This window comes from Microtus oregoni, unplaced genomic scaffold (assembly GCF_018167655.1).
Source record: "Microtus oregoni isolate MIOR12 unplaced genomic scaffold, Mior012 000025F_ref0000491, whole genome shotgun sequence".
In the NCBI taxonomy this organism is placed as follows: Eukaryota; Metazoa; Chordata; class Mammalia; order Rodentia; family Cricetidae; genus Microtus; species Microtus oregoni.
Window position 1 is genome coordinate 27,410,852 of NW_024543084.1, and position 26,236 is coordinate 27,437,087.

Below are 26,236 nucleotides of genomic sequence, written 5' to 3' on the forward strand. Positions count from 1 at the left end.
TGTTTCCTAAGGACCGCCCATACTGGGATTATAGACTTGCACTGTACTTGTTTCTGTGTTTATCTTTAAAAACTATTTTATTTTATATTCTATGTATATGGTTGTTTTGCCTATATGTTTTATGGACCATATATGTTCCTAGTACCCAAGAAACTGGAGTTATAGACACTCAAGAGCCACTATGTGGGTGCTGGGAGTCAAACCTGAGTCCTCTGTTAGAACAGCCAGTGCTCTTGCCGGGCGGTGGTGGCGCACGCCTTTAATCCCAGGACTCGGAAGGCAGAGGCAGGTGGATCTCTGTGAGTTCGAGGCCAGTTCTTAACCACTGAGCCATCTCGCTAGTCCTTCGATATTTACTGCTCAATTACTGGCCTTAAGAATGCCTGACAGATGGTAAATGCTCATCAGAAAGAACACAAGAAAGAAGGAAAAAGATTAGAGTATGGGGAGAACTCAGAAATAACAAGTAAAATGTCCAAGTCACATAGTCCACAAGTAGCCAAGCCACATACTGAACCCCAAACTGTATGCTCCAAAATCCACGTTCCAGATTATACTCCCTCAGCAGTAATGACACATTTCCAGCTAGCTCCCATTGTTACCTGGCAGGAAAGAGTAACGGCTTTGCTAGGCTCAGAAGTGGGAGCCAAGGCTCAGAAAGGCAAAGACCACGGGCAAAGCAACAAGAGGACGGTCACACGCAAGTGGACTTCCCAGGAAGCTCCTGCTCTTGTGCTGGTAACCAAGTGACTCTTACGCATGCCAGTGGCTCACTGAGTCACTTGTTAGAGAGTCTGGGAGCTGGGCGCACATTAAATGTATTGAGGCTGAAAACAGCCTTGTTCCTGAGGAAAGCAGGACTGTGGGTCCTGAGACCCCTGCTCTTGAACTACAAAGATCTCCAAAGCATACAACAAAGTGCTTTGGGGACCTGGAGGAACCAGGGGTACTTTGCTGAGCTGTAGGAAATTAGGAGCTTTAGATTTAGTTGAGCACATCCTAAAGCGAGCTTCTGTGTTCTCCACAGGTCTGGCCTTCTTGCCTGCCAGCGTGTCCTACCTCATTGGCACGAACCTTTTCGGTGTGTTGGCCAACAAGATGGGTCGGTATGTAGTCTGGGAAACTGGAAGAATGATTGAATTATCACCTAACGTTGTCCTTTGAGCTTCTCCCTGTGCTTGGGACAGCTTCTTTGCTGGGAGGGAGGTTGGTGGGCAGGTGAAGGAAGAAGTGTAGATACTGGATTATCCTGCACTGACTGCTTTGCAAGAGGCAGTGGTAACAGAGAAATAGCCCTTCCTTTCTAGCCAAAGAGGTAATGCCACCGGTAGCCAAAGAGGTAGCCAACGGCTGCAAAAAGAAACAAAATATTCCATGAAGCCCCAGGGAATTCTAGACAGGAACAACAGAAACCCACGGGGGGGGGGGCAAAAAGTATAAATCTAGATTCTCTTCCCCTACTACAATGATGAGATAACGTTGATTTTAATTTTATCATTGTAGCTCAGCACAAAGTTTTTTTTATTTAATTAAAAATTTAAAAAAATGAAAAAATAAATAAATATATATATTTTTAATTTTACACTCCAACTCCTGTTACCCTTCCCTCCTCTTCTCCTGCATCCCCACCTCCCCCTATTCTACCCCACCATCCACTCCTCAAAGGAGATAAAGCCTCCCTTGAGGAGTCACTAAAATCTGGGATACCAAGTTGAGGCAGGACCAAGTCCCTCCCCACTGAATCAGTCAGCTCAAAGATTTGATAAATACATCTGAAAGCACTGTTATAGGTATGAAGAGGTATGCATATTTCCGTGTGGGTTTTTGAGATGGATTTGTAAGACCACATATAATATGAGTAGGGAGATTCTGAACTGGGCTGGAGCGATGGATCAGTGGGTAAAGGCACTGGCCTCAAAAGTCTAGTGACCTGAGTTCAAACCCCAGGACCCCCATAAAGGTAGAAGGAGAGAACTGACTCCATGAAGTTGTCCTCCGACCTCCACTTGTGTGCTGTGGTGTGCTCCTCTAGCATCAAGGCCAGTCCCCCCAACACACACACTCCCTCTCTCTCACACACAAATGGTAATAAATAGAAACTATAAAAATGAAATAACCTGAACTGGCAAATACCAGTAATCAAGTGCAGGAGCATCTCCCAAGAGCCAAGTGTCTTTGGGACCAGCAGACTGGTTCTAAGGGAAGCGATCCTGTGTCCCACGGTACTACTCCTGACTCTGCTATGAGAAGAGCTGGGAGGGCAGGGAGGAGATGAGGTGAAGAGAAGGATAGGGACAGAAAGGCTTGAACCTGCTGCTGTAGTCTCTATGCAGTCCCCTCACCTAATCTAAGGAATTGCTGGAATTAGGGTCTGGGGACTGGCCAAGGTGGCAAGCAGTAGCCATCTCCCTGCAGACAGTGTGTGATGATGGTTCTTCTCTTCCAGGTGGCTGTGCTCCCTTGTGGGAATGGTGGCAGTAGGTATCAGCTTGCTCTGCGTAAGTACAAGAAAGGAAGTGCACTAGACATTTTTAAGATAATTTTCCTTCAAATGGGCCGCAGGCTGACTTGGTAGGACCTTCTAAAAAACTATTTCTACATGAACAGAAGAAATTGGTGCTGGAGAAGCTGCCACCAACTGAAATGGCAAGTCATCGAAAGGAGATGGAAAAAGAGAGGAATAGGGGTATGGGTGGGAGGATCCAGAGTTCTGAGGCTGTGCACGTAGACACGTGAAATAAATCATGTTGGTATCTATTTCTGGAGCCAGTCAGTGTTTTGTGAATCCATTTATCCAATTTCCTGTGACAATTCCCACCAGCCACCAGGGCAGGTACCATCAATGGCTCAGTCTCTAGAACCAGAAAATGTGGTAGAAGAAAGATAGCAGGATTTTACATCTTCAAGAGCCCAGGTCTTTACCGTCTCATATTCTCAGTGGAGACCATCAGTCCATCAGTTCATTTATCTCCAGGCTCAGGGGTCTGAGATCTTTGAGCGCTGTACCCAGGATGAGCTGGGACCCCTAGTGACAGGCATGGGCTCAGGCCTCCATCCCAGCTTTGTCGCTTGTCATTTGTGTGGCTCTGAGCCACTCATGTCATCTCCCTGCTCAGGATTCTGCTTGCATGTCACAGGATGTTTGAGGTAATCACATAGACTGCAGCGTGAAGAGCGCACATGAAAAGCCCTCACTAAGTCAGCCCTGCCATTGACAGCGATGAGCACCTCTTGAGGTGTTGCCCAATAAGTATAAGGAGGTATCAATGCTAAATGGCATTATAAACCTTTGAGAACTGTGCAATGGAATCGTGAGGTTGGGTAACTGGTACCAAGGAAAGGGTAGGGACATGGCTTAAAAGGGAAGGACAGGCTTTGGTAGGGTGAATGCATGCCATAGCTTGCCTTTGTGGCACCCAAATGATGCCACCAGTCTCTCCAGTTGCTGAGCTGTTAACTGTTGGGCTTATCTTTTGTCTTTTTGCTACAATGCCTATCAAGTTGGGGTTTCAAATAAAATGTTGGGACTTAATTTGGTGGTGCAGGCCTTTAATGCCAACTACCCCAGGAGGCCAAGATAGCAGAATCAGAAATTCAGGGCTTGCCTGGGCTATAGAGTAAGTTCAAGACTATCTTGGGCAAGTTAATGAGATCCCATCTCAAAAGAAATAAAAAAGAGGGGCAGGTAGGAGTATTTGCCAATCCTGAACAAGCCCTTAGGTTCTGTAAAATAAATAACAAGCCAAATTTGATGATATCAGATGATGAGAAAGATGACCATTCCAATGATGGGTAAGGACGGCAGTGTGTGTTTGGTAGAGAGTGGCAGCTGGTGAGCAAGAAGAGAATCCCTGGCTATGATATAACAGAGTGGAGTCTGAGGTTCAAACTTGATCTTGTTGCTTGTTGGCTTCATAACTTTGGATGGTGCCAGTCCAGTTTGCCTGTGGTCAAAGTGGAGAGAAAGATTATTCTTCAAAAGAAGGTGTGAGAAATCAGAGCTAATGCATGTGGCACATGTCTCAAATACATGTCGTGTGAAAACCCTGGCCCCTGATCTACAATCTTAGTGGCATTCTGAGGAACTCTTCTTCTGTTCCTTTCCAGGTGCCTCTGGCTCACAACATTTATGGTCTCATTGGCCCCAATGCAGGCCTTGGCTTTGCCATAGGTAAGTAGTCCCTCAAAGTAAAAAACAAAACAAAACAAAAAAGCCCATGAAAACTCTTTTCCTCCCCATTTTCCCACCAGAAGAGGCTAGTGGAAAGGCAGGAATGAGGGAAGCTGGCAGATGAACAGAGCTGGGCACGTGGCTCCTACCTGGGCCTGTGTTGGTGCTGAGTGTGGGGACAGCAGGCCAGGGAGGCAGAGTGGAGGGAGATGCTGAAGCTTTGGGTAAGCTGACTACACATTCCTTCTTATTCTGACCACAGGCATGGTGGATTCCTCTTTGATGCCCATCATGGGATACCTGGTGGACCTACGCCACACCTCTGTGTATGGGAGTGTCTACGCCATCGCTGATGTAGCTTTTTGCATGGGCTTTGCTATTGGTATGTTGACTGGGGGCAGATGAGAGCTCCCAGGCCCAAGTGGCCTACTTTGCCCTCTCCATTGTAGCTTACCTGGGTGTAGAACCAGAGGTCTTATTCTCCTAGGGATCTGAAATTAGTTGAATCTACAGCTGGTGTGGTTATCCATTATGCCTAGCATAGTCTTTTATAGGTGACTGTTCAGCAAACACTTGGAATTTTATTTTTCCTCAGGTCCATCTACTGGGGGTGCCATTGTACAGGTCATCGGCTTCCCTTGGCTCATGGTCATCATTGGTGTCATCAATATTGTCTATGCTCCTCTCTGCTGCTTCCTGAAGAACCCCCCAGCTAAGGAGGAGAAGCTAGTAAGGCACCCTGAGGGCTGAATGATATGCATGTCTGTTTCTTCCTGTGCTTCCCCTGATCCTTCCCTTTGACCTCATTTCCTCTCTCTTTTGTAGCATTTCTGCTCTTCCTAACACACTATCCTTCCTTTCATCCTTCACTTTCGCTTCTTTCTCCAGGCAACTAGGTCCTCTATTGTCTGGATCTTAAGAAGGAAAATGGGGAGAAGGCATGGTCATACACATTTGAGATATAGAGGTAGTAGGATAGAAGTTGAGCTCATCCCCAGTTACATATGGGTTAAAGGCTATCCTCACCTTCATAAGACCTACTCATAAGGAAAAATCAAAACAAAAGTAAACTAAACTAAAAAGAAAAGGAAAGAAAAGAAAAGTGAGACCCTTACTAAGAGTTAGGGATATCAGCTGTAAAAGGCATCCCGTGCTTCCTACAGCAGGACTCAGTTTACTAAGCTGTCTCTTCTGGAAATAGCAGCAATCCATTGAGTGCGTTCACTCACTCACTCACTCACTCACTCACTCACTCACTCACTCACTCACATGCTCATATGTTTCAGTCTGCCTTTATCCTTATCTGGTGATGTATTTTTAAAAAAATTAATTTGATTTATTTTTGTGTGTGTATGGTGCATGGAAGTTAGTGTATAAGAGGAAGATGTTGTCTTCTCTTATTCTTTGCCTTGTGACAGGCTCTCTCAGTGTCCTAGAGTCTTGCCCTTTGGTCTGGGCTGGCTGTCTAGAGAGCTCCCAAGGCCTGCCCATCTCTGTGCCCAGCACTAGGATTGCAGGCTTATGACCATGCACACTCATTTATATGGGCACTGGGCACGCAAGCTCAGTCCTTATGCTTGCAGAGTTAAGAGCTCATACCTACTCAGCTCAGGTTATGCCTTTGTTTCCTTACATTTTCCATTTTTTATTGATTTTATTGAGCTATACATTCTTCTCTGTTCCCCTCCCCTCTTCTCCCCCCCTTCAGCCCTCTCCCATAGTTCCCATGCTCCCAATTTACTCAGGAGACCTTGTCTTTTTCTACTTCTCATGTAGATTAGGTCCATGTATGTCTCTCTTAGTGTCCTCATTGTTGTCTAGGTTCTCTAGGATTGTGATCTTTTGCTTTATATTTAAAACCACTTATGAGTGAGTACATATGATATGTGTATTTCTGGGTCTGGGTTACCTCACTCAGTATGATGTTTTCTAGATTCATTCATTTGCCTGCAAATTTCAAGATGTTATTTTTTTCTCCTGTGTAGTACTCCATTGTGTAAATGTACTATATTTTCCTATTCATTCTTCAGTTGAGGGGCATTTAGGTTGTTTCCAGATTCTGGCTATGACAAACAAAGTTGCTATGAACATAGTTGAGCACATGTCCTTGTGGCACAATTGAGCATCCTTTGGATATATACCCAAAAGTGGTATTGCTGGCTCTTGAGGAAGGTTGTTTCCTAATTTTCTGAGAAATCACCACACTGACATTCAAAGGGGTTGAACCAGCTTGCATTCCTACCAGCAATGCAGAAGTGTTCCCTTTTCTCCAGAACCTCTCCAGCATAAGTTGTCATCAGTGGTTTTTATCTTGGCCATTCTTACAGGTATAAGGTGGAATCGCAGAGTTGTTTTGATTTGCATTTCTCTGACGGCTAAGGATGTTGAGCATTTCCTTAAGTGTCTTTTAGCCATTTTAGATTCCTCTGTTGTAATTCTGTGTTTAGGTCTGTACTCCATTTTTAAAATTGGATTATATGATCTTTTGATGACCAGTTTCTTGAGTTCTTTGTATATTTTGGAGATCAGACCTCTGTTTGATGTGTGGTTAGTGAAGATCTTTTCCCATTCTGTAAGCTGCATTTTGTCTTGTTGACCATGTCCTTTGCTTTACAGAAGCTTTTCAGTTTCAGGAGGTCCCATTTATTAATTGTTTCTCTCAGTGTCTGTGCTACTAGGGTTATATTTAGGAAGTGGTCTCCTGTGCCAATGAATTTAAGTGTACTTCCCACTTTCTCTTCTATGAGGTTCAGTGTGGCTGGCTTTGTGTTGAGGTCTTTGATCCATTTGGACTTGAGTTTTGTGCATGGTGATAGATATGAATCTATTTTCATTCTTCTACATGTTGATATCCAGTTATGCCAGCACCATTTGTTAAATATGCTTTCTTTTTTACATTTTATATTTTTGATTCTTTGTCAAAAATCAGGTGTTTGTAGGTGTGTGGATTAATATCCGGGTCTCGATTTGGTTCCATAGGTCTTCCTGTCTGCTTTTATGCCAATACCAGGCTCTTTTCAGTACTGTAGCTCTGTAGTAGAGTTTGAAGTCAGGTATTGTGATGCCTCTTTTATTGTACAGGATTGTTTTGGCTATCTTCAGTTTCTTGTTTTTCCATATGAAGTTGAGTATTGTTCTTTCAATGTCTGTGAAGAATTTTTCTGGGATTTTGGTGGGCATTGCATTGAATCTGTAGATTGCTTTTGGTAAGATTGCCATTGCTATGTTAATTCTACCTACCCAAGAACATGGGAGATCTTTCCACTTTCTGATGTCTTCTTCAGTTTCTTTCTTCAAATATTTAAAGTATTGTCATACAAGCTTGGTTAGAGTTATTCTGAGATATTTTATGCTATTTGTGGCTATTGTGAAGGGTGATGTTTTTCTGATTTTGTTCTCAGCCCATTTATCATCTGTGTAAAGTAGGGCTACTAAGTTTTTTGAGTTAACCTTGTATCCTGCTACATTTCTGAAAGTGTTTATGAGTTGTAGAAGTTCTTTGGTAGAATTTTTGGGCTCACTTATGTAAACTATCATATCATCAGCAAATAGTGAGAGTTTGACTTCTTTTCCGATTTGTATCCCCTTGATCTTTTTTTGTTGTCTTACTGCTCTAGCTAGAACATCAAGAACTATATTGAATAGATACGGAGATAGTGGACAACCTTGTCTTATTCCTGACTTCAGTGGGATCTCTGTGAATTTTTTCTCCATTTAGTTTGATGTTGGCTGTTGACATGCTGTATATTGCCTTTATTATGTTTAGGTGTGTTCCTTGTATCCCTGCTCTCTCCAAGACCTTTATCATGAAGGGTTGCTGTATTTTATCAAAGGCTTTTTCAGCATCTAATGAGATGATCATGTGGTTTTTATTTTTCAGTTTGTTTATTTGGTGGATTACATGAACAGATTTTCATATGTTGAACCATCCGTGCATCTCTGGGATCAAGTTGACTGGGTCATGATGGATGATGGTTCTGATGTGTTCTTGGATTCAATTTGCCAGTATTTTATTTAGTATTTTTGCATCAATGCTTATAAGTGAGATTGGTCTGTAATTCTCTTTCTTAGTAATGTCTTTATGTGGTTTGGGTATCAGGGTAATCGTAACCTTATAAAAGGAATTTGGCAATGTTCCTTCTGTTTCTATTGTGTGGAATGATTTGAGTAGTATTGGTATTAGTTCTTCTTTGAAAATCTTCGAGAATTCTGAGGTGAAACCATATGGTCCTGGGCTTTTTTGGTTGGGAGACTTTTGATGACTGTTTCTATATCTTTAGCAGTTACTGGTCTATTTAATTTGCTTACCTGGTCTTGATTTAATTTTGGTAAGTGATTTTTATCCAGAAAGTTGTCCATTTCCTGTAAATTTTCTAATTTTGTAGATTACAGGTTTTTGAAATATGACCTGATGATCCTCTGGAGTTCCTCCACGTCTGATATTATGCCCCCTTTTTATTTCTGACTTTGTTAATTTGAATATTCTCTCTCTGCCTTTTGGTTAGTTTGGATAAAGGTTTTGTCTATTTTGTTGATTTTCTTGAAGAATCAACTCTTTGTCTCCTTGATTCTTTGTATTGTTTTGTTTGTTTCTGTTTTGTTGATTTCAGCTCTTAATTTGATTATTTCCTGCTGTCTAGTTCTCTTGGGTGAGTTTGCTTCTTTTTGTTCTAATGTTTTCAAATGTTCTCTTTATTCACTAGCATAGGATTTTTTTCAGCTTTTTTATGTAGGCATTTAGTGCTATGAACATTCCTCTTAACACTGCTTTCACTGTATTCCATAAATTTGGGTATGTTTTGTGGTCATTTTCATTGAATTTTAGGAAGTCTTTAATTTCCCCCTTTATTTCTTCCTTGGCCCATTGATGCTTCAGGTGAGCATTGTTTAATTTCCATGTGTTTATGGTCCTTCTGGAATTAGTGTTGCTGTTGAATTCTAATTTTAAGCCATGGTAATCCAATAAGATACATGGGGTTATTCCAATTCTTTTGTATCTGTTGAGATTTGTTTTGTTACCAAGCATGTGGTGAAATTTTGCAAAGATTCCATGAGGTGCTGAGAAGAAGGTATATTCTTTTATGTTTGGATGGAATGTCTATAATTGTTTGTTAAGTTCATTTGAATCATAACATCTGTTAGTTCCCTTATTTCTCTGTTAATTTTTTGTTTGACTGACCTGTCTAGTGGTAAGAGGGTAGTGTTGAAGTCTCCCACTATTAGTGTGTGGGGTTTAATGTATGATTTAGCTTTAGAAGTGTTTCTTTGACATGTGAGGGTGCCCTTCTATGTTCAGTACTGAGATTTCCTCTTGATGGATTTTTTTGTGACTAATATGAAATGTCCTTCTTTGTCTCTTTTGACTGGTTTTAGCTTGAAGTATATTTTGTTAGATATTAGGATAGCTACACCTGCTTGTTTCTTACGTCCATTTGATTGGAAAAATTTTTCCCCAACCCTTTACTCTGAAGCAATGTCTATCTTTGAGGTTGAGATGTGTTTCTTGTTTGCAGCAGAAGGATAGATTCTGTTTTCGTATCCAATCTGTTAGCCTGTGTCTTTTTATAGGTGAGTTGAGTCCATTTATATTAAGGTATATTAATGACCAGTGATTGCTATCTCTTGATAATTTAGTTTTTGTTGTTGGTGATATTAATTTGTGTGTTTTTCTGTTTTTTGGAATTTGCTGCTGTGAGATCATCAATTGTCTGTGTTTTTGTTGATGTAGCCAACTTCCTTGGGTTGGAGTTTTCCTTCTAGTACTTTGTGTAGGGCTGAGTTTGTGACTAGGTATTGGTGAAATCTGGTTTTGTCATGGAATATTTTGATTTGTCCTTCTATGGTGATTGAAAGTTTTGCTGGGTATAGTTGTCTGGGCTGACATCTGTGGTCTCTTAATGTCTGCATAATGCTTGACCAGGACCGTCTAGCTTTCATTGTCTCCACTGAGAAGACAGGTGTAATTCTGAAAGGTCTGCTTTTATATGTTACGTGATCTTTTTCCTTTGCAGCTCTTAATATTCTTTTTTTATTCTGTATGTTTAGTGTTTTGATTATTATGTAGCAAGGGGACTTTTTTTTATAATCCAATCTATTTGGTGTTCTGTAAGCTTCTTGTATCTTCATAGGCATGTCTTTCTTTATGTTGAGAAAGTTTTCTTCTATGATTTTGTTAAACATATTTTCTGTACTTTTGAGTTGAACTTCTTTTCATTCTTTTATCCTTATTATTCTTACATTTGGTCTTTTCATGGTGTACCATATTTCCTGGATATTTTGTGCTAAGCTTTTGTTAGATTTAATATTTTCTTTGACTGATGAGTGTATTTCCTCTATTGTATCTTCAGTGCTTGAGATTCTTTTTTCCACCACTGTATTCTGCTGATTATGCTTGCATTTGTGGTTCCTAATTGTTTTCTCATGATTTCTCTTTTTATAATTCCCCTGGCTTGTGTGTGTGTGTGTGTGTTTTTTAATTCTCTCTATTTCAATTTTCAAGTCTTGAGTAGTTTCTTTCATATGTTTGATTGTTTTTTCTTGGTTTTCTTTAAGGGATTTGTTGATGTCTTCCAATTTTTTGTTTGTCATTTCCTCCATATCTTTGGGGGAATTTTTCATTTCCTCTTTAAGGGCCTCAAACATTCTCCTAAAGCTATTTTTTAGGTCATTTTCTTCTGGTTCATGTATATTTGGTTGTTCAAGTCTTGCTGTTGTAAGGTCACTAGTTTTTACTGGTGTCATGTTGTACTTTGTGGTGTTGAGTGTGTCCTTAGCTTGTCTATCCATCTTTTCCTCTGATTGGTGTAGTTGGGGCTGTCTGTGACTCTGGTGATCAATCTTGCAGGAGCCAGTGTGTTGACCAAGTTTTCTGTCTCACTAGGTCCCACAGCTATTTAGGACCAAAGAAACACACAGAGGTCTACATTAATTATAAACTGATTGGCCTATTAGCTCAGGCTTCTTATTAACTTTGATAACTTATATTAGCCCATAATTCTTATCTGTGTTAGCCACATGGCTTGGTACCTTTCCAGTGAGGCAGTCACATCTTGCTTGTTCTGTGTTTGGCTTCCTCTGTTTCTGGGTTTTGACTGCAGACTGAAACTTCCCTCGTCCCAGAATTCTCATTGCCTCGACTCTACTTCTGCCTGGTCACCCTGCCTATACTTCCTGTCTGATTACTGGACAATCAGCGTTTATTTAAAATACAAGTGACAGGGTACAGACCATTGTCCCATGGCACCAGTGGATCCAAGACTCAGATGGTTGTTTTCTGTGGTGCAGTCAGTACAATGGTTCCAGTCACTCTGTTGGTCACTCTGTGTTCCTGGAGGTCGCTCAGTGCTCCTGGGGTTTGCTCTGCTTCTGTGGAGTTTGCTGTTGAAGCCTGCTCCAGTTTAGGTCACTGGCTCAGTCCTGTTTCTGTAAATGTCTCTGGTCTGGATCTGTGCCTGCTCCTGTGGAGTTCACTGTCTCAGGCCTGCTTGGCCTTGGTTGCTGGCTCAGTCATGGAGTTTGCTGTCTCAGGCTTGCTTCAGCCTAGGTGGCTCACTCAGTCCTGTTTCCGTAAATGTTGAGGTTATGTCTTTTAGTGTTAAAAAAAAAAAATAGTCTCCAGGTAAAAAGATCCTGCACACTGTATTACTTAGTTAATATGGTATTTAGTACTTCTTGTAGCATGAATACCCCAGCAGCCCTTTTGGGCCTGGTATATTCAGGAAGGATATAGCTGCTCAAAGGAACAGGAGTAGGCAGAGAGGCTTAGAGAGAGGAGTGCCCATCACATCCAGCTTCTTGCTATGCCTTGATTCAAGCACAAGTGTATCAGATATTTGTCCTGATGGGACTTAATACATCCAGGACCTTTAAACGCCCGAGCCTACCCATGAGGCAGAAAGAGAATGCTATACTTACGTCTTGAGTTCTTCTGACACTAAGCTTGGATATGCTAGTTTCTTTTCCAAGAAAAGGATGGTCAAAGATATGCAGTAATATCTATACTTCTCTCTTGCTGTAGGCTATTCTGAGCCAGGAATGTCCCATGGAGACCCAGCTGTATGCAACCCAGAAGCCCACAAAGGAGTTTCCCTTGGGGGAGAACAGCGATTATTCTGGCAGTGAGGAATAGCTGATACCTGAACCCCATTCCAGTGACCACCTGTTCACCAGGGACCAGACCACTGTGGAGCATTCAACGGGTTTTATTTTTCCTTTCTTCTGGTTGTCTCCCTTCCTCCCTTCTCATTGATGGCTTGCCTGTACTCACCTGTGCCTGCCACCTACCACTCTCCCTCTGTGCTTTGATAGCCTAGGTGGCCCACTTTTTGTGGGAGGACAGTGCTGCTTCCTGCCAGACCAAAGTGAGGCTGGTTAAAGTTGAGTTGTGACAAGTTCTGCAAGGGCTGACTCACTTCCTGCAGGCAGTGATGAACAATGAGCCTGTGGAACCAGAGAGACAAATGGCAAGCCTTGCTTGCTCCCTGGTTTTCTCTGACATATTTCCAACAGGTCATGAGATTTGATCTCTGTCCTGTGATATTCCCCTTCCAGTTTTCCCAGTTAAGCTTCAATATATAGTCTTTTACTTATTTAAGAAATTACATATCTATATATGAGTATACACACACACATATATATATACTCATATATATATTTACATGTAGGTGTATGTGCTAATATGACCTCACCCTCATTAAATGAGGTCTTACTAATGTTTTCATTATGTAATCAAAAGAAAATAAACAACTTTCTTAGGCTTGAGTGACATCCGTTTTTGTGATTTCTCATGTATATTTGTATCTTTCCCGAACCTCTTAAACTCTTAAAAATAAAACTAGTTGAAGGACAGAAAACAAAACAAACAAATAAACAAACCAAAACTAACCCCATTATTAGACTCAAGAGTTCTCTGTATGTAGCAAAAAGAAACTTGAAATGTCTCCCAATGTGTGTTTCCTAATACTAGGAGTAGAATAAGTTGTTCATTGTTCACACTTGTCAATGAGTAAGTCAGCATCCAATTCAGACATGATAAGCCAGATGCCTCTTTGTGGCAGAGAGGGTGTGTGGGAAAATAAAGTGTGTGTTGTAAGTCACATGAAATTTTGTATGTTTTTGAAATGGTTATTGGGCGATAGAGCCTCAAGGATATGGGAGCCACGGCACTCACCCTAAGTAGTTCTCATTTGTCTAAGCAAACAGAATAAAATTTACAAACAACCCAAGTTAGTATATGCTATTTATGCATGCTCAGGTCTGGGTGGGAGATAAACGCAGAGAAGGGGGTGGAGAAAGGATGCTGTGGAGTGCCTTGGTGTTCGACAGGGGTGTTCAGACTTGACCTGGAGTAACACCTGGACTACTATGTTCTTCCCTGGGAGCTGGACAGGTTCAGGACAAACCCTGATTTATTAGAACACATTTTGGCTGGCTCTCAGTGAATCTGTGTCACTTGGACAATGAATATATGATTAGTAGATGTGTTTGAGGGAGTTTGGCTTTAAACTAGACTTCCTTGGTTTGCAGAACCAGATAGACTTGTATCATTTAGTGCAGATGACATGCTTTTCACATTATGACGACGTCTAAGGTCAAATTAGCAAATTATTTACCTGAATGTCTAAGCCATAGTTCCTGATGAAGGGAGAGAGGGAAGGAGAGAGAGAGAGAGAGAGAGAGAGAGAGAGAGAGAGAGAGAGAAAGAGAGAGAGAGAGAACATGCAGAGAGAACATGCAGACCACTGGAGCTTTAAAGAGGGAAGGGAGGGAGCACATCCATGTGGGTGGGGCTTGTAATAAAAGTCATGCTTGTTCTGTAACAATGTACATTTCGAAACAAAGGAAGGATTTAACAGGTGTTATCTCGAGGATAAACTTAGTCTTTATTAGTGGGCCTGTAAGGAACCAGAGAAGAATTTATGGTAAGGATCAGACATTGGTAGGTCTTCAGAAGCTAAAAATGTCAACCCAGTGAGAACGAGACTCAAGGCTTTTTCTGTAAAAGCAGCAGCTGTTCCAAGCAGCAGATGATCTGCCCCATGGAACAACTGAAACGTACTTTTCTCCTCAGAAAAGGAGGCAGCTCAAAGAACACACAATGATGGTCAAACAAAGAAGGCAGAAGAAAACGCCAGAAAGATGTTGGGCAGTCTCAGAGTGGAGACAGCCTGAAAGGCTTCGTTCTCCAGTGCAAAGGTGTAGCACGTCTGCATCTCATGGGGAGGAGAGGCAGACAGTAGGAGTTGGGGAATACAGAGAAGCTAAGCGGAGTGATGGCAGAGAAAGTCTTTGTATGGGGAGGAACCCAAGTCCAAGAAGCTAAGTTAACGTGGCATACACCTTCCAGAAAGGTCTGGCTATAGTGGCCTCAGAACCTCAGGCTGTTTCACAGTGGAGTCGCCCTACAGTGTCAGCGAGCTCAGGCTGGTGTGACTTGAAGAACATCCTCTCTCAGTGTGTTGTCTCACTCATGGGGTTCATCCTTCCATGGTAAGGCGTGAGCTGCAGCAGTGACTGTTAGAGAAACATTGCACTCTGTCACGTGTGTGTTTAAGTCCTCTGAGGCTGACATGAAGGAAGGGCAATTAACCTGTCTATCTAGCACTTCAGATGCGCACAGATGGCATGCAGCCGGAAATCTTAGGGGTCTCTAGTGCTTGTTCGTTGTAGCTGGGTGGGCAGAACTTCATGGGCCACCACCACGACCCATATAGATTATGCAATTTGGGTCTCGGGAATTCACCCTACAACCTTGTGTACAAGACAAACACCCTCTGGATCATGGGAGAGTACAGTCAGACAATTCTCCAGTTAGGTAGGAGTAAACACAGTGTTAGGTTTGAATATGAAATCTCCCCTTGGGGCTCATGTGTTAAATACTTGGTCCCATTTCATGGTGTTATTTTAGGAGGTTGCATAAGTGGTAAGGTGAGGCCCAGTTGGAGGATGTGTGTCACAGTTGTGGGGGGCTTTCAAGGGGCTATCTTGTACTGGGTCCTTCCTGGTCTTCTGCTTCATGCCCACCTTTAGATGAATCAGGACCTCTGCCATGCACCATCCTGACATTCTGCCCCATATGTAGGGCTGTTAGCCCCAGGCTGGGACCCTATGAGACCAGGAGCCTTCAGTGGTCCTTGCAGGGGTTAGTCACAGTGTAAGAAAGCTGAATAATCACACATTTCCCTGTCCTACCTGTCTCTGTTCCCGGACATTGTCCTTTGCCATCTGTGCAGAAGCATCCCCTTCTGCAGACATGGCCTTCTCTGTTTACTCTGTGTGTGATATTTCGGGATGACTTTCAGACAATCGGGGACAGGGCCTCGGTGAAGAAAGAGCCTTTAGGAAGCTGAGAGGCAGCCAGCACTGCACCACTGCCTCAGAATCACAATTGTGGCCCTTCCTTCCCCATTTTCTTCTCTCCTCTCCTTCCTCTGTACTTCCATGTCTCCTTTTCCTTCTCCCTCTGCTCTTACCTGCCTTCCTTCTCCTTCACTCCTTCCTGCTCTCCTTTCTCTTCCTCCTCCTTTTATTCTTGTTCTAGAGAATGAGGAACACCGTGTCAGCAGAGGCAGAGAGTGATCATGGTCTGTTCAGATTTGTCCTCCAGGTTGAATCGTTACACAGTCTCCTGAATGAAGATACTTTAGTCAGTGGGGGATTCAACATGATAGTGGGTCCACGAGATTATAATAAAGTTCAAATACTCCCATCTCCCCGTGATTTTGATCTGTCTTAATACCACACTTGTCTGTGGAGATACTGTTCATATAAAGCTTCCATGCCAGCCATATCAAAGTTGAGCACAGTTAATGTGTGTGATGTTTAATAATGACAACAAACAGCTATGTTAGTGGGTTTGTGTATGTACCATGTTGCACTTTTAAAAGATTTATTTATTTTTGTGTGTATGGCTATTTTACCTGCGTGTATGACTGCGTACCATGTGTATATCTGATGTCCTTGGAGGCCAGAAGAGAACATCAGATCCCCTGAAACTGGAGTTACAGAAGGTTGTGAGTCTTCTTGTGGTTGCAAGGAAAACAACTCAGGTCCTCTGGAAGAGCAGCCTTCCTGAACCACTGAGCCATCTCTCTAGCCCCCGTGGTATATCTTTTATAATGATTATATATACACACAGACACAGACACACACAGACATGCCAGCCCTTCTTAGCCTTATTCCCCAGGGAAAGTGAGTGCACTATCTGCCCATTCCACAGCCCCACAATACAGGACAATCAGACGTGATAGGGAGTCACATCAAAGCAGGAACTCAGTTTATTACCGTGAGTGTCAGTTTATATAGGTTAAGTGACATGGTGTGATGTGGGGGTACCTCCAACCAATGAGAGGCAGCCAACCCCTCCCTCTGGCTGGAGGGGCATCTACCTAGATTTTGCTGTCTCATCCTCACTTGGTAGCTTTAAGACTATCTTCAAACTCGAGCCAGGCTTTTCTCCATCCTACAGGCCTCCAGGTACAGGCTCTGAGATAATTTGGGCCCAACACAGATACACACAGACCCACACCACACACACACAGACCCACACCACACCACACACACACACACACACACACACACACACACACACGTACATTTGAGACGGGGTCTTCTGTAGCCTGGCTGGCCTTGAACTTCTGACCCTCCTTTCTTAATCTCCAGCGTGAGTACTGGGATTGCAGGCACGTGGTACCACACTTTGTTTATATTAGGGCCTAAAATGGGACCCTTAGCTTTGTGCATCTGATATGAACTCCATCTGCAGCCCTTACTTAAAATATTTAAAACAGCTCCAGGTAGGTCCTCTAGGATGATTCAGAAGGGTTCAGGCATTGTTATTGTAGCGGTGATGTCAGCTCCATGCAAGCTTCTGCATCTGGAGACCTTCCAGGGAGAAAAAGGTAGAAGACAATGATATGGTGATCCTGACCCTCCACAGCCCTGGCTATTTTTTTTTTTATTTTAAAAGGTTTTAAAATAAAAATTTAAATTTGAAAGTAGTAACAAATTTATATAATGAATGCATAAAGACAGAACTAATTTTTGTTTGTTAGAGGCATGTTGTAGATGGTTTTCCCAAGTGACATAGGTTTACCTTGACCTCACAACAGTCCTGCCCCAGCCTTCTGACCGCTGTAATCACAGTCACGCATGACTGTGCTCATCTAGAAAAACATATTTGTATACTTGTACAGGCCATTTGTTTTTTAGCTAAGTATTTTTTGAAAAAAATATTTTTAAAATCCAGAAAAGTTAGAATCTTTTTAAAGTAAAAATATTAGAGAAACCTAAATTAGTTTATTGTTTAAAATAATTAAAAAATTAATATAGTGAAGCCCATGTGTATAATGTTCATCAAGTCTTCCAATTCCCTTCTCACCCAGTCCCTGACTCCTAGAGCATTTTCTAACCCTGCAAGCCCCATTAAGGGAAGCGCCCCAACAGGAGTGCCATTGCAGCTTTAGTACTGCACAGCCATTCTACCGTTTGTTTATTTGGGTACATTTAGATACTCAAACGTTTAACCACTTTTGAAGTTACTTGACTTGTTCTGACATTGTCTCCAGTATTCAGTTACAGAAATGAGCTCTGCAGATTTGTGGCTTGGGAACAGAGACGGCTGTGCTGGGTAGCCTAGGTATCTGCTGGGCCACACCCAGGATTTGTAAGCCAGTACTCGTATACTGAGCTATCTCTCCAGTCCTTATTACTTCCTTTTTGTTTTGTTTCAGTTACCCAGGCTTGTCTTGAATTCATCCTATATCCTACACATCCCTTGAACTTATGATCCTCCGGCCTCTACCCTGTGAAGCTAGATTACCATCACCTACACCACCAGGGTAGGCTCTAAGTTCATGTTTTCACAGTCAGGAAAATACCTAAATATCCCTTTGTCATAATGGATTGATAGACTATAATTATTAAATAATGCATGACCAGAGTTAAAAAGAAAATGCCTCACATATAAATGCACCAGGTATTTAGTAATAACTTTTGTTTCTTGACAATTTCATATATGTTATATGGTATATAGTTACTTTCTCCCAGAATCTCTCTTATTTTACTCCCACCCACTTCTTTACGGATGTCATCTTTTTATTCATGACTTTTTGTTTTGTTTCGGGCTGAGTTTAACTAGGGCCATCTGTGTGACCGTGGGTTGGATGATGGGTGCACCAGTTGGTATGCAATTAGATACTATGCCTCCCCGTCTAGAATTCGTTAGTTGCCAGTAGTCAACAGCGAGAGGTAGAGGTCCACGAGGCCCTCCTCAGTCAATAGCTGACTGTTGACCAGGACAATCTGTGTGGGCCTCGTGCCAGTAAGCACAGCTGCTGTTAGTTCATGGTTGGCAAGGCCCTGTCATGCCTACAAGATGGAATTCAGAACCTTCTCTCTGTCTCCAAGATCTTAGAGACTCTCTGCCTCCTCTTCCAAGATGACCACCAAGCCTTAAGGTGATGTTATAGGTGTGTTGCTAAGGGCTGATACTTCAACAGCCTAATCCTTAGCATCTTATGCAGCCATGGGTTCCCATGTTCACCTTTATTCATGGCAAAGAGAAGTTGTCTTCAGTTAAAGCTGAGAGTAGTCTTTGTTTTTCATATGAGCACAGATATTTAGAAGATGGTTTGAGGGCATGTCAATTTTTAAGGCTCTAAGACCTCCTCAGTCATGGGTTTTTGACTGGGTTTACAATAGTAGGCATGGATACCGTCTTGTGGAACAGGCCTCAAATCCAACCAGAGAGCAGTTAGTTATACTCTAACAGTGTGTGTCTATTCCAAGTTCAGTTCCCAGCACCCACCCTGGGCAGTTTTCACAAACAACTGTAACTTCAGCATCTGTTTTTTGTTTTTGTTTTTTCTTTTTTGGTTTTGTTCAAGACAGGTTTCTCTGTAGCTTTGGAGCCTGTCCTGGAGCTAGCTCTTGTAGACCAGGCTGACCTCGAACTCACAAAGATCCGCCTCCTTCTGACTCCCAAGTGCTGGAATTAAAAGTGTGCGCCACCTCCACCCAGCAGAGCAATTGCTTTTTATCTCCATGGACACCTGCGTGCATACCTATAGCATACATAAATGTGCATACATACAATAAATGATTTTTAAAAAAAATCTTTCAAAATTTTAGCAGTTTTTGAGCAAACTGTTTTTAAAATTTATTTATTTATTAAAGATTTCTGCCTCCTCCCTGCCACGGCCTCCCATTTCCCTCCCTCTCCCCCAACCAAGTCCCCCTCCCTTGTCAGCCCAAAGAGCAATCAGGGTTTCCTGCCCTGTGGGAAGTCCAAGGACCATCCACCTCCGTCCAGGTCTAGTAAGGTGAGCATCCAAACTGCCTAGGCTCCCACAAAGCCAGTACGTGCAGTAGGATCAAAAACCCATTGCCATTGTTCTTGAGTTCTCAGTAGTCCTCATTGTCCGCTACATTCAGCAAGTCCGGTTTTATCCCATGCTTTTTCAGACCCAGGCCAGCTGGTCTTGGTGAGTTCCAGATAGAACAACCCCATTGTCTCAGTGTGTGGGTGCACCCTTCGCGGTCCTGAGTTCCTTGCTCGTGCTCTCTCTCCTTCTGCTCCTGATTTGGACCTTTGAGCCACTTTTTATGGTTAATTAATTCCATCTCTATTTTCTTTCATTTATTTTTTCTTTCTTTTAAAAAAATTTATTTGTCTTTCACACATCATTTCCCTCCCCACACTCCTTCCAATCCCCCATCCCACCTCTCTTCTCCTTCAGATCCACTTCTCCTCCATTTCCCTTGAGAAAAGAGCAGGCGTCCCGGGAATAATCTACTGAACTGGATAACAAGTTACAATAAGACCAGGCATAAACCCTCATATCGAGCCTGGACGAAGTACCCCTGTAGGAGGAAAAGGGTCTCAAGAGCAGGTGAAATAGAGACACGCCCCACTCCCACTGTTAGGAGTCCCACAATAACAACAAGCTCTATAGCCATGAACATATATGCAGAGGACCTAGTGCACACTCCCTGATTGTTACCTCAGACTCTGAGCCCTACAAGCCCTGCTTAGTTGATTCTGTGGGCTGTTCTCTTGTGGTGCACTTGACCCCTCTGGCTCCTGCAATTCTTCTTCCCCCAGTTCTGAGGGATCCCCCTAATGTTTGGCTGGGGGGTCTCTGCATCTTCTCCCATCATTGCTGCCATCCTCTATTTTCATATTCTTGTTTATTATTATTATAAAAAAATTATTATATTATGGAAGTTGCCCAACTTTTTCTTGATTTGACAGTAATTTGATACTGTTTCTCTTTAATGGTAGATGGACATTGAATATTTTTGTTGTCCCTTTTCCTGCAAGTTGAAAAACTTGCAGATATAGTTTTATCATGACTTTCTAAGTTAATGATACTTCTTTGCATGATTATTTCTAACTGCTGAATTGGGGGTGGAATCTGATTTAATTTTTTTCTACCACATTTTGTTTTTTGGGAATCTGTTTTTTCTAGAGGCCTCCTTCTCTCTCCACCAACTTTCCCTTTCCTTGGGTCAAGTCACAGGCTTGTCCGTTTTGACTCTGCCCAGGGCTGCACCAGCAGGAATTCCTCCTAGTTTCTGCACTCTCCCTCCTCTTCCGCTCCAGAGTCCACAGGTGGAGTAAGGACACTTAGAGGGGTGTGGTGGGGCAGGGTTAAAGATCTGAGATCCTTGTCTTGACAGCACAGTTAAGGTTTGCCCCACCCCACCCCACCCCACCCCACCCCAATGGTTTTCTTTCCTTTCTTTTCTCCTTCTCATCTTCTCTCCTCATCACTTTTTAAAAAAAAAAATTGTAACTTCAACATGTGTAAGTTTTAAGTGTGTACTTGATAAATTTGGAGATAAATTATATATATATATATACATATATATGTATATATAATATACATATTATATATATGTATATATATAATATATTTTGATGAAAGAAAACATTTTCCTTCCTGTTTTATCCCAGTTACTCACCACTCCTACAAGCACCTTAATTCCATTCTATCCCCACTAACTGTGCTGACTTTCAAAGACCTCATGCATTTTTCAACTTAGATACCTTTTTTTTTCTTGTGGGTTTTAATAATTTTCCTTAACTACATATCTCAAGAGGAAATTCATGATGTGTGGGACTCTTAAATGGCCTCTCATGTTATCCTACTGGGTTTGGCACGACGGCACCATTTTGCAGACGAAAAGCTGAGTAAGATCCTCACTTCTCATACAACAAAGAGCAGAGCCCAGGCCTGCACGACTCCTGAGTCTGCATCCCCTCCTTGTTCAGCCAGAATCCTTATAAAGGCTGTCTGCTCATGAATAGTATGCATAGAGGTTTTCCCAATGTACAGTTGCATGCACATGTGTGTGCACATGTTTGTGCAGAGTAGACGTTCACATTAGTTGCCTTCTTCATTGCTTTCCATCTTGGTTTTTGGAGGACGCTGTAAACTGGCTGACCAGCAAGCCCCAGGAGTCCTCCTTCTGTGCCTCCCCAACACAGTGACTACAGCTGTGCAGTCACACCAACTTAAGGGTTCTGGACGTCTTATCTCAGATCCCATGTCTACACATCTTATACTTCCATCCGCTCAGTGCTCGCCAGATCCAAAGGAGTTAAACAAGCACATCTTATACTTTATGAACCAAGTCATTATGCCAGTTCCATGTTTTAAATGAATTATTATTCAAGTTTAAATGGGCCATAGACATCTTCCTTCATATTTCAAGAACTATGCCATGATACTGCAACCCTTATCAGTTTTCATCTTGCTTCTCCTTGGTCTGGAGCCACCTGCCCATTCTATCTCACTCTCACAGTGAACTCGGCCTCAGATTCCCAGGTGACAATCACAAGTAAGGTTCAATTTCCATTCTTTCCAGAAGAGGACAGTAGACTCCACACTAAACTGAAAAAGGCAATATCAAATAGGAAGCCAGACAAATCCCTCTGATCAATTTGATTAGGTCATTTATTGAAGGTTTAGTGTTTATTATGATTATTGTGGAGTATGCACATGCTTGATTTTTTTTATACTACAAGTTTTAAGTAAGAAAGTACTTTTTGGGTGGTGGTGTTTGTCATGTAGAGCAGTCCAGTCTGGATCTCACTGTACAGCTCAGGGTGGCCTCAAACTTTCAGACTTCCTGCTTCTACCAATGCTGGGGTTACCGGCAGAAGCCAGCTCCCGTCCTAAGAGCAGTTTTCTGTAGGCTTTCTTTGCCTGCTCTGTCCACTGAAGCCCCGGCCCTGCCTTCCTCCCAACTCTCCAAACAAATGGGTGGGGGTTTATTTTCTGCGAAGTCTGTCTTCTCCCTGGGGCAATTCCAAAAAAGGAGCTGACTGGGTGTTTGAAGGCCGTGGCTTTGTGTGACTGCTGGAGTCTGACGTCTGTGCAGCAAATACTGCTTCCGTCCGCTCAGTTCTCGCCAGATCCGAAGGAGTTAAACAAGCAGAGCAAAGCAGAAAATAACAGCGGACGTTTGCTGCACCAGGGCTTTTCAAACAAACGTCCCCTGTATGTTGCTTAGTATGGAAATTAGATTACAATGAATTTGTAGGTTTTCTGGTCGCCTCTCTCTTGGATCAAGGTGTTTTTTGTTAGCTTACCTTTGGGTTTTCATTTCAGGAGGAATCCTGATCTCAGGCCAAGGATACAGATTTGGCTAGGTCACATCACTGGATAGCAAAAGCACATTCCTTTAGGAGGACCCTGGAAGAGCCTGAGCAGATACATTTACGTATAAGTCTGGGTAACCAAACTTCCCTGGATGCCCTAGTTGCTGCAAGGAGCAGAAGAGGCAGTGCATGCACTGGGTGAGACCAGAACAAAGGATTAATCTCTCCTAAAGGCTCTGAGGTTTGTGGCTTTTATAATCCCTCTGCTACAGAGAAGAAAGGGGACTGGCTAGGAAGAGGCTTGGAATTCCCTGGAGGGTGTTGTCAGCAAGCTGTGGGAGAGGAAGGGAAAGGAATGTACAGAGGAACAAAGGTTGGCTGGGTAGGTAGATAAAGGCTCTTAGGCAATCTCCTGGAATTGCCCTCAGAAGAATAGACACAAGTCAAGGGGGTGGAGAGGACGGAGGTGTAGCTCAGCGGTAGAGAATAACCATTTGTCTGGAGAAGAAAAACTGGAAAAGCTGTCTAGGCAGGTGTCCTAGGTGTGGAGATGGTAGCGTCTCTTTTCCCGGGTAGTTAAACTTTCCTGGTTATTTGATGAGATTCTTGATGGTGGTAGTGTTAAGACTTCTCCTCTTGGTCCGATAAGTGAGTTCCAGAGTGAGCCTGTTTCTGTGCTCAGCAGAGAAACCAGACAAGATGGGAAGAGCCTGGATTCTGAGCTACTTCCCCAGCCTGACCCTGAGTCAGAGTAGCATTCCGGGGTGTCCTTGCCTGAGCCCCAACAACATCAAAATCTCTAGAAGCCGAGAATATAGTACATTTTTGTGGTAAAAGATTTTGGAGGGGTGTTTATGAGTCGTAGGATGGGACTATTATCCTGGTTTTTGGGGGTGGACTCTTTAATGAAGAAGAACCTATCCCAGCTGAGTAGAGTCTGAAAGTAGCCAGAGAAGGAAGGGTCCCAGGACTCTGAAGCTGTGGAGCATGGAGGTCTCAAGAAGCTGGAAAAGTGAGGACACCAATTCCCCCAAACTCTCATCCTGCAGAAGAACGCCTCCTGCCTTCTCTTGAGTTTCAGCCCAGAAATATTTATTTTGAGTTTCTATTCTACAGAACAGTAAGATTTTCCTTTTAAAAATGTATTGTTTTAAGCTACTAGATTTGTACAATTTGTTATAGTAGCAACAGAAAACAAATACAAGTACACACACACATGCAAATAAGAAAAATCAGAGAATTATAAACCTTTTGTTTTGGTTTTATTTTATTTACTTTTGACATTTTTCTTTTATTGAAAATAGATTATTTTCTTACATAATAAATCTTGATTATTGGTTTTCCCTCCCTTTATTCCTCTCAGTTCCTCCCCATGTCCCCTCCCAGCTGGATTTACTCCCATTCTGCTCCTCATTAGAAAACAAATAGGCTTTTAAGGGATAATAATAAAATATAAGATTAAAACAAAAACTAATACATTGGTGCAACAACAAGGCAAAATAAACACACAGAAGGAAAGAGGAAAAGCACAAGAAGCAGATCCGTTACTCATTTGCACACTCAGGAATTCCATAAAACACTGAACTGGCCAGGTGTGGGGGTGCACACCTTTAATCCTGGGACTCGGGAGGCAGAGGCAACTGGACCTGCCAGCCTGGTCCACATAGCAAATTCCAGGATAGTATGAGCTACTCAGAGAAAGCCTGTCTCACCCCTCCCCAAAACAACAAAATAACAAAAACAAACAAACAAACAAACAAAAAGCCCAAAACAAAACCCCACTAAACTGGAAGCCATATATATGCAAAGGACCTGTAGGATGAAAAGAGAGAAATAAATAAATATAAATAAAATAAAAATAAAAAATAATTTTTTTAAAAAAGGAAAAACTTTATACATGCCATTATGAGACAAGAACCCTCCAAAGATGCCTTTGAGTTCGTTTTCTGTTGATCATCTACTGTTGGGCATGTGGCCTACGCTTAAGAGAGGTTTGTTTTCCCAGTGAGACTCCCCTGTTGGAAACTACATTTTCATTTTCATTTGCAAGTGGTTATCGATTAGTGATAACTTTTGGGTTTGGGCTGGGGTGGTGTGTCCATTTCTCCTTTTAGCTCTAGGACCCCATCAGTGCAGAGCCACGCAGGCAGGTCCTGTGGATGCTGCTTCAGTCTCTGTGAGCTCATGTGCTCCTTTAGAGGGCCTTGTTTTCTTGGTGTCCTCCATTCCCTCTGGCTGTTAGTCTTTCTGTTACCTCTTCTGAGGGTTCCCTGATCCCTAAGTGAGGGTCTGTCAGAAATTTTTCCCTTTAGGACTGAGTGTTCCAAGGTCTCTGTCCTCATAATGTCTGTCTGTGGTGCTCTGGTTTGGTTTTTGTTTTTCCCTATTTTCTGCAGGAGGAAATTTCTCTGATGATGGCAATGTAGGACACAGATCTCTCAGTATACCAGAATATCACCAGGAGTCATCTTATTGCTACATTTTTCTGCAACCATAGTATTGTTATTACCCTAGGTCTCTGAGCTGTCTTCTCTAAGTTTCTTGCTCACCCAGACAGTGTTGGGTATGAGTTCCATGTCCTGGAATGGGCCTTAGGTCAAATCAGACTGGCTAGTCCCACAAGTCTTGTGCCACCATTGTCTTAGCGAATGCTGCAGACAAGAAACCACTGTGGATCAACGGTTTGTGGCTGGCTTGGTGTTTACTTTTCTTTTGTGGTATTATGAAGAGTCATTTACCATACCAAAGAAGCTAGAACATAGAGGTGAAGATACATAAGTAGGTATCAGTTTGACTTCTCTATGTTCAATGAACTGTATAGGTGTTGCCTTCAGCAATGGAACCTTGCCTTTGTATAAGGAGAGTAACCTATAGTATTGGCAAAAGCCTGGGTTGTTTGAAGTTCCCATGAAACCTCTTTGGCCAACAACTCAATGAAATGTAACCCAATCCTGGTACTGGAAGCATCATTTGGTGACAAAAGATGATCAGTTAGAACTCTGTCTCCCCATTATGTGGTTATCTCATCTAGATAGTATACACACACATACACACACACACACACACACACACACACACACACACACACAGAGAGAGAGAGAGAGAGAGAGAGAGAACTTTCTACTGTTTAATGATTCCATAGTACCCCTTAAATGCCCTCTAATCTATCTGTTTTTTCCCCTACTCCCTCCCTCATCCCCTTTTCTCCTGCCCCTCCCCACTTGATCTTCTTATTCCACTTCCCCCACCCACCCATAACTATCTATTCTATTTCCCATTGCTTACTCTATGCTTAACCTCTGTAGTTCTTTGGACAAAGCTTGGTTACCATCGACTTCACAGCTAATATCCATATATAAACAAATACGTGTATTTGTCTTACTGGGTCAGGGATATGTCACTCAGGGTGATTTTTTTCTAGTTCTATCCATTTACCTGCAAATTTCATGATTTTTTTT

General features: G+C 42.4%; 1 protein-coding gene across 2 annotated transcripts in view; it reads left to right on the forward strand.

The window, feature by feature from the left end:
* Positions 1 to 13,256, forward strand: part of Slc18a1 (solute carrier family 18 member A1) — a 37,008-nt gene extending 23,752 nt beyond the window's left edge. For both annotated transcript variants that reach the window (XM_041674845.1, XM_041674844.1), the window contains 6 exons: positions 1,028 to 1,106; positions 2,447 to 2,498; positions 4,108 to 4,171; positions 4,434 to 4,553; positions 4,767 to 4,900; positions 12,189 to 13,256. In XM_041674845.1, coding sequence (XP_041530779.1) covers positions 1,028 to 1,106; positions 2,447 to 2,498; positions 4,108 to 4,171; positions 4,434 to 4,553; positions 4,767 to 4,900; positions 12,189 to 12,299 — 560 coding nt within the window. In that variant the 3' untranslated portion in view covers positions 12,300 to 13,256. The remainder of the gene's footprint in view (positions 1 to 1,027; positions 1,107 to 2,446; positions 2,499 to 4,107; positions 4,172 to 4,433; positions 4,554 to 4,766; positions 4,901 to 12,188) is intronic.
* Positions 13,257 to 26,236: the final 12,980 nt, after the last annotated feature.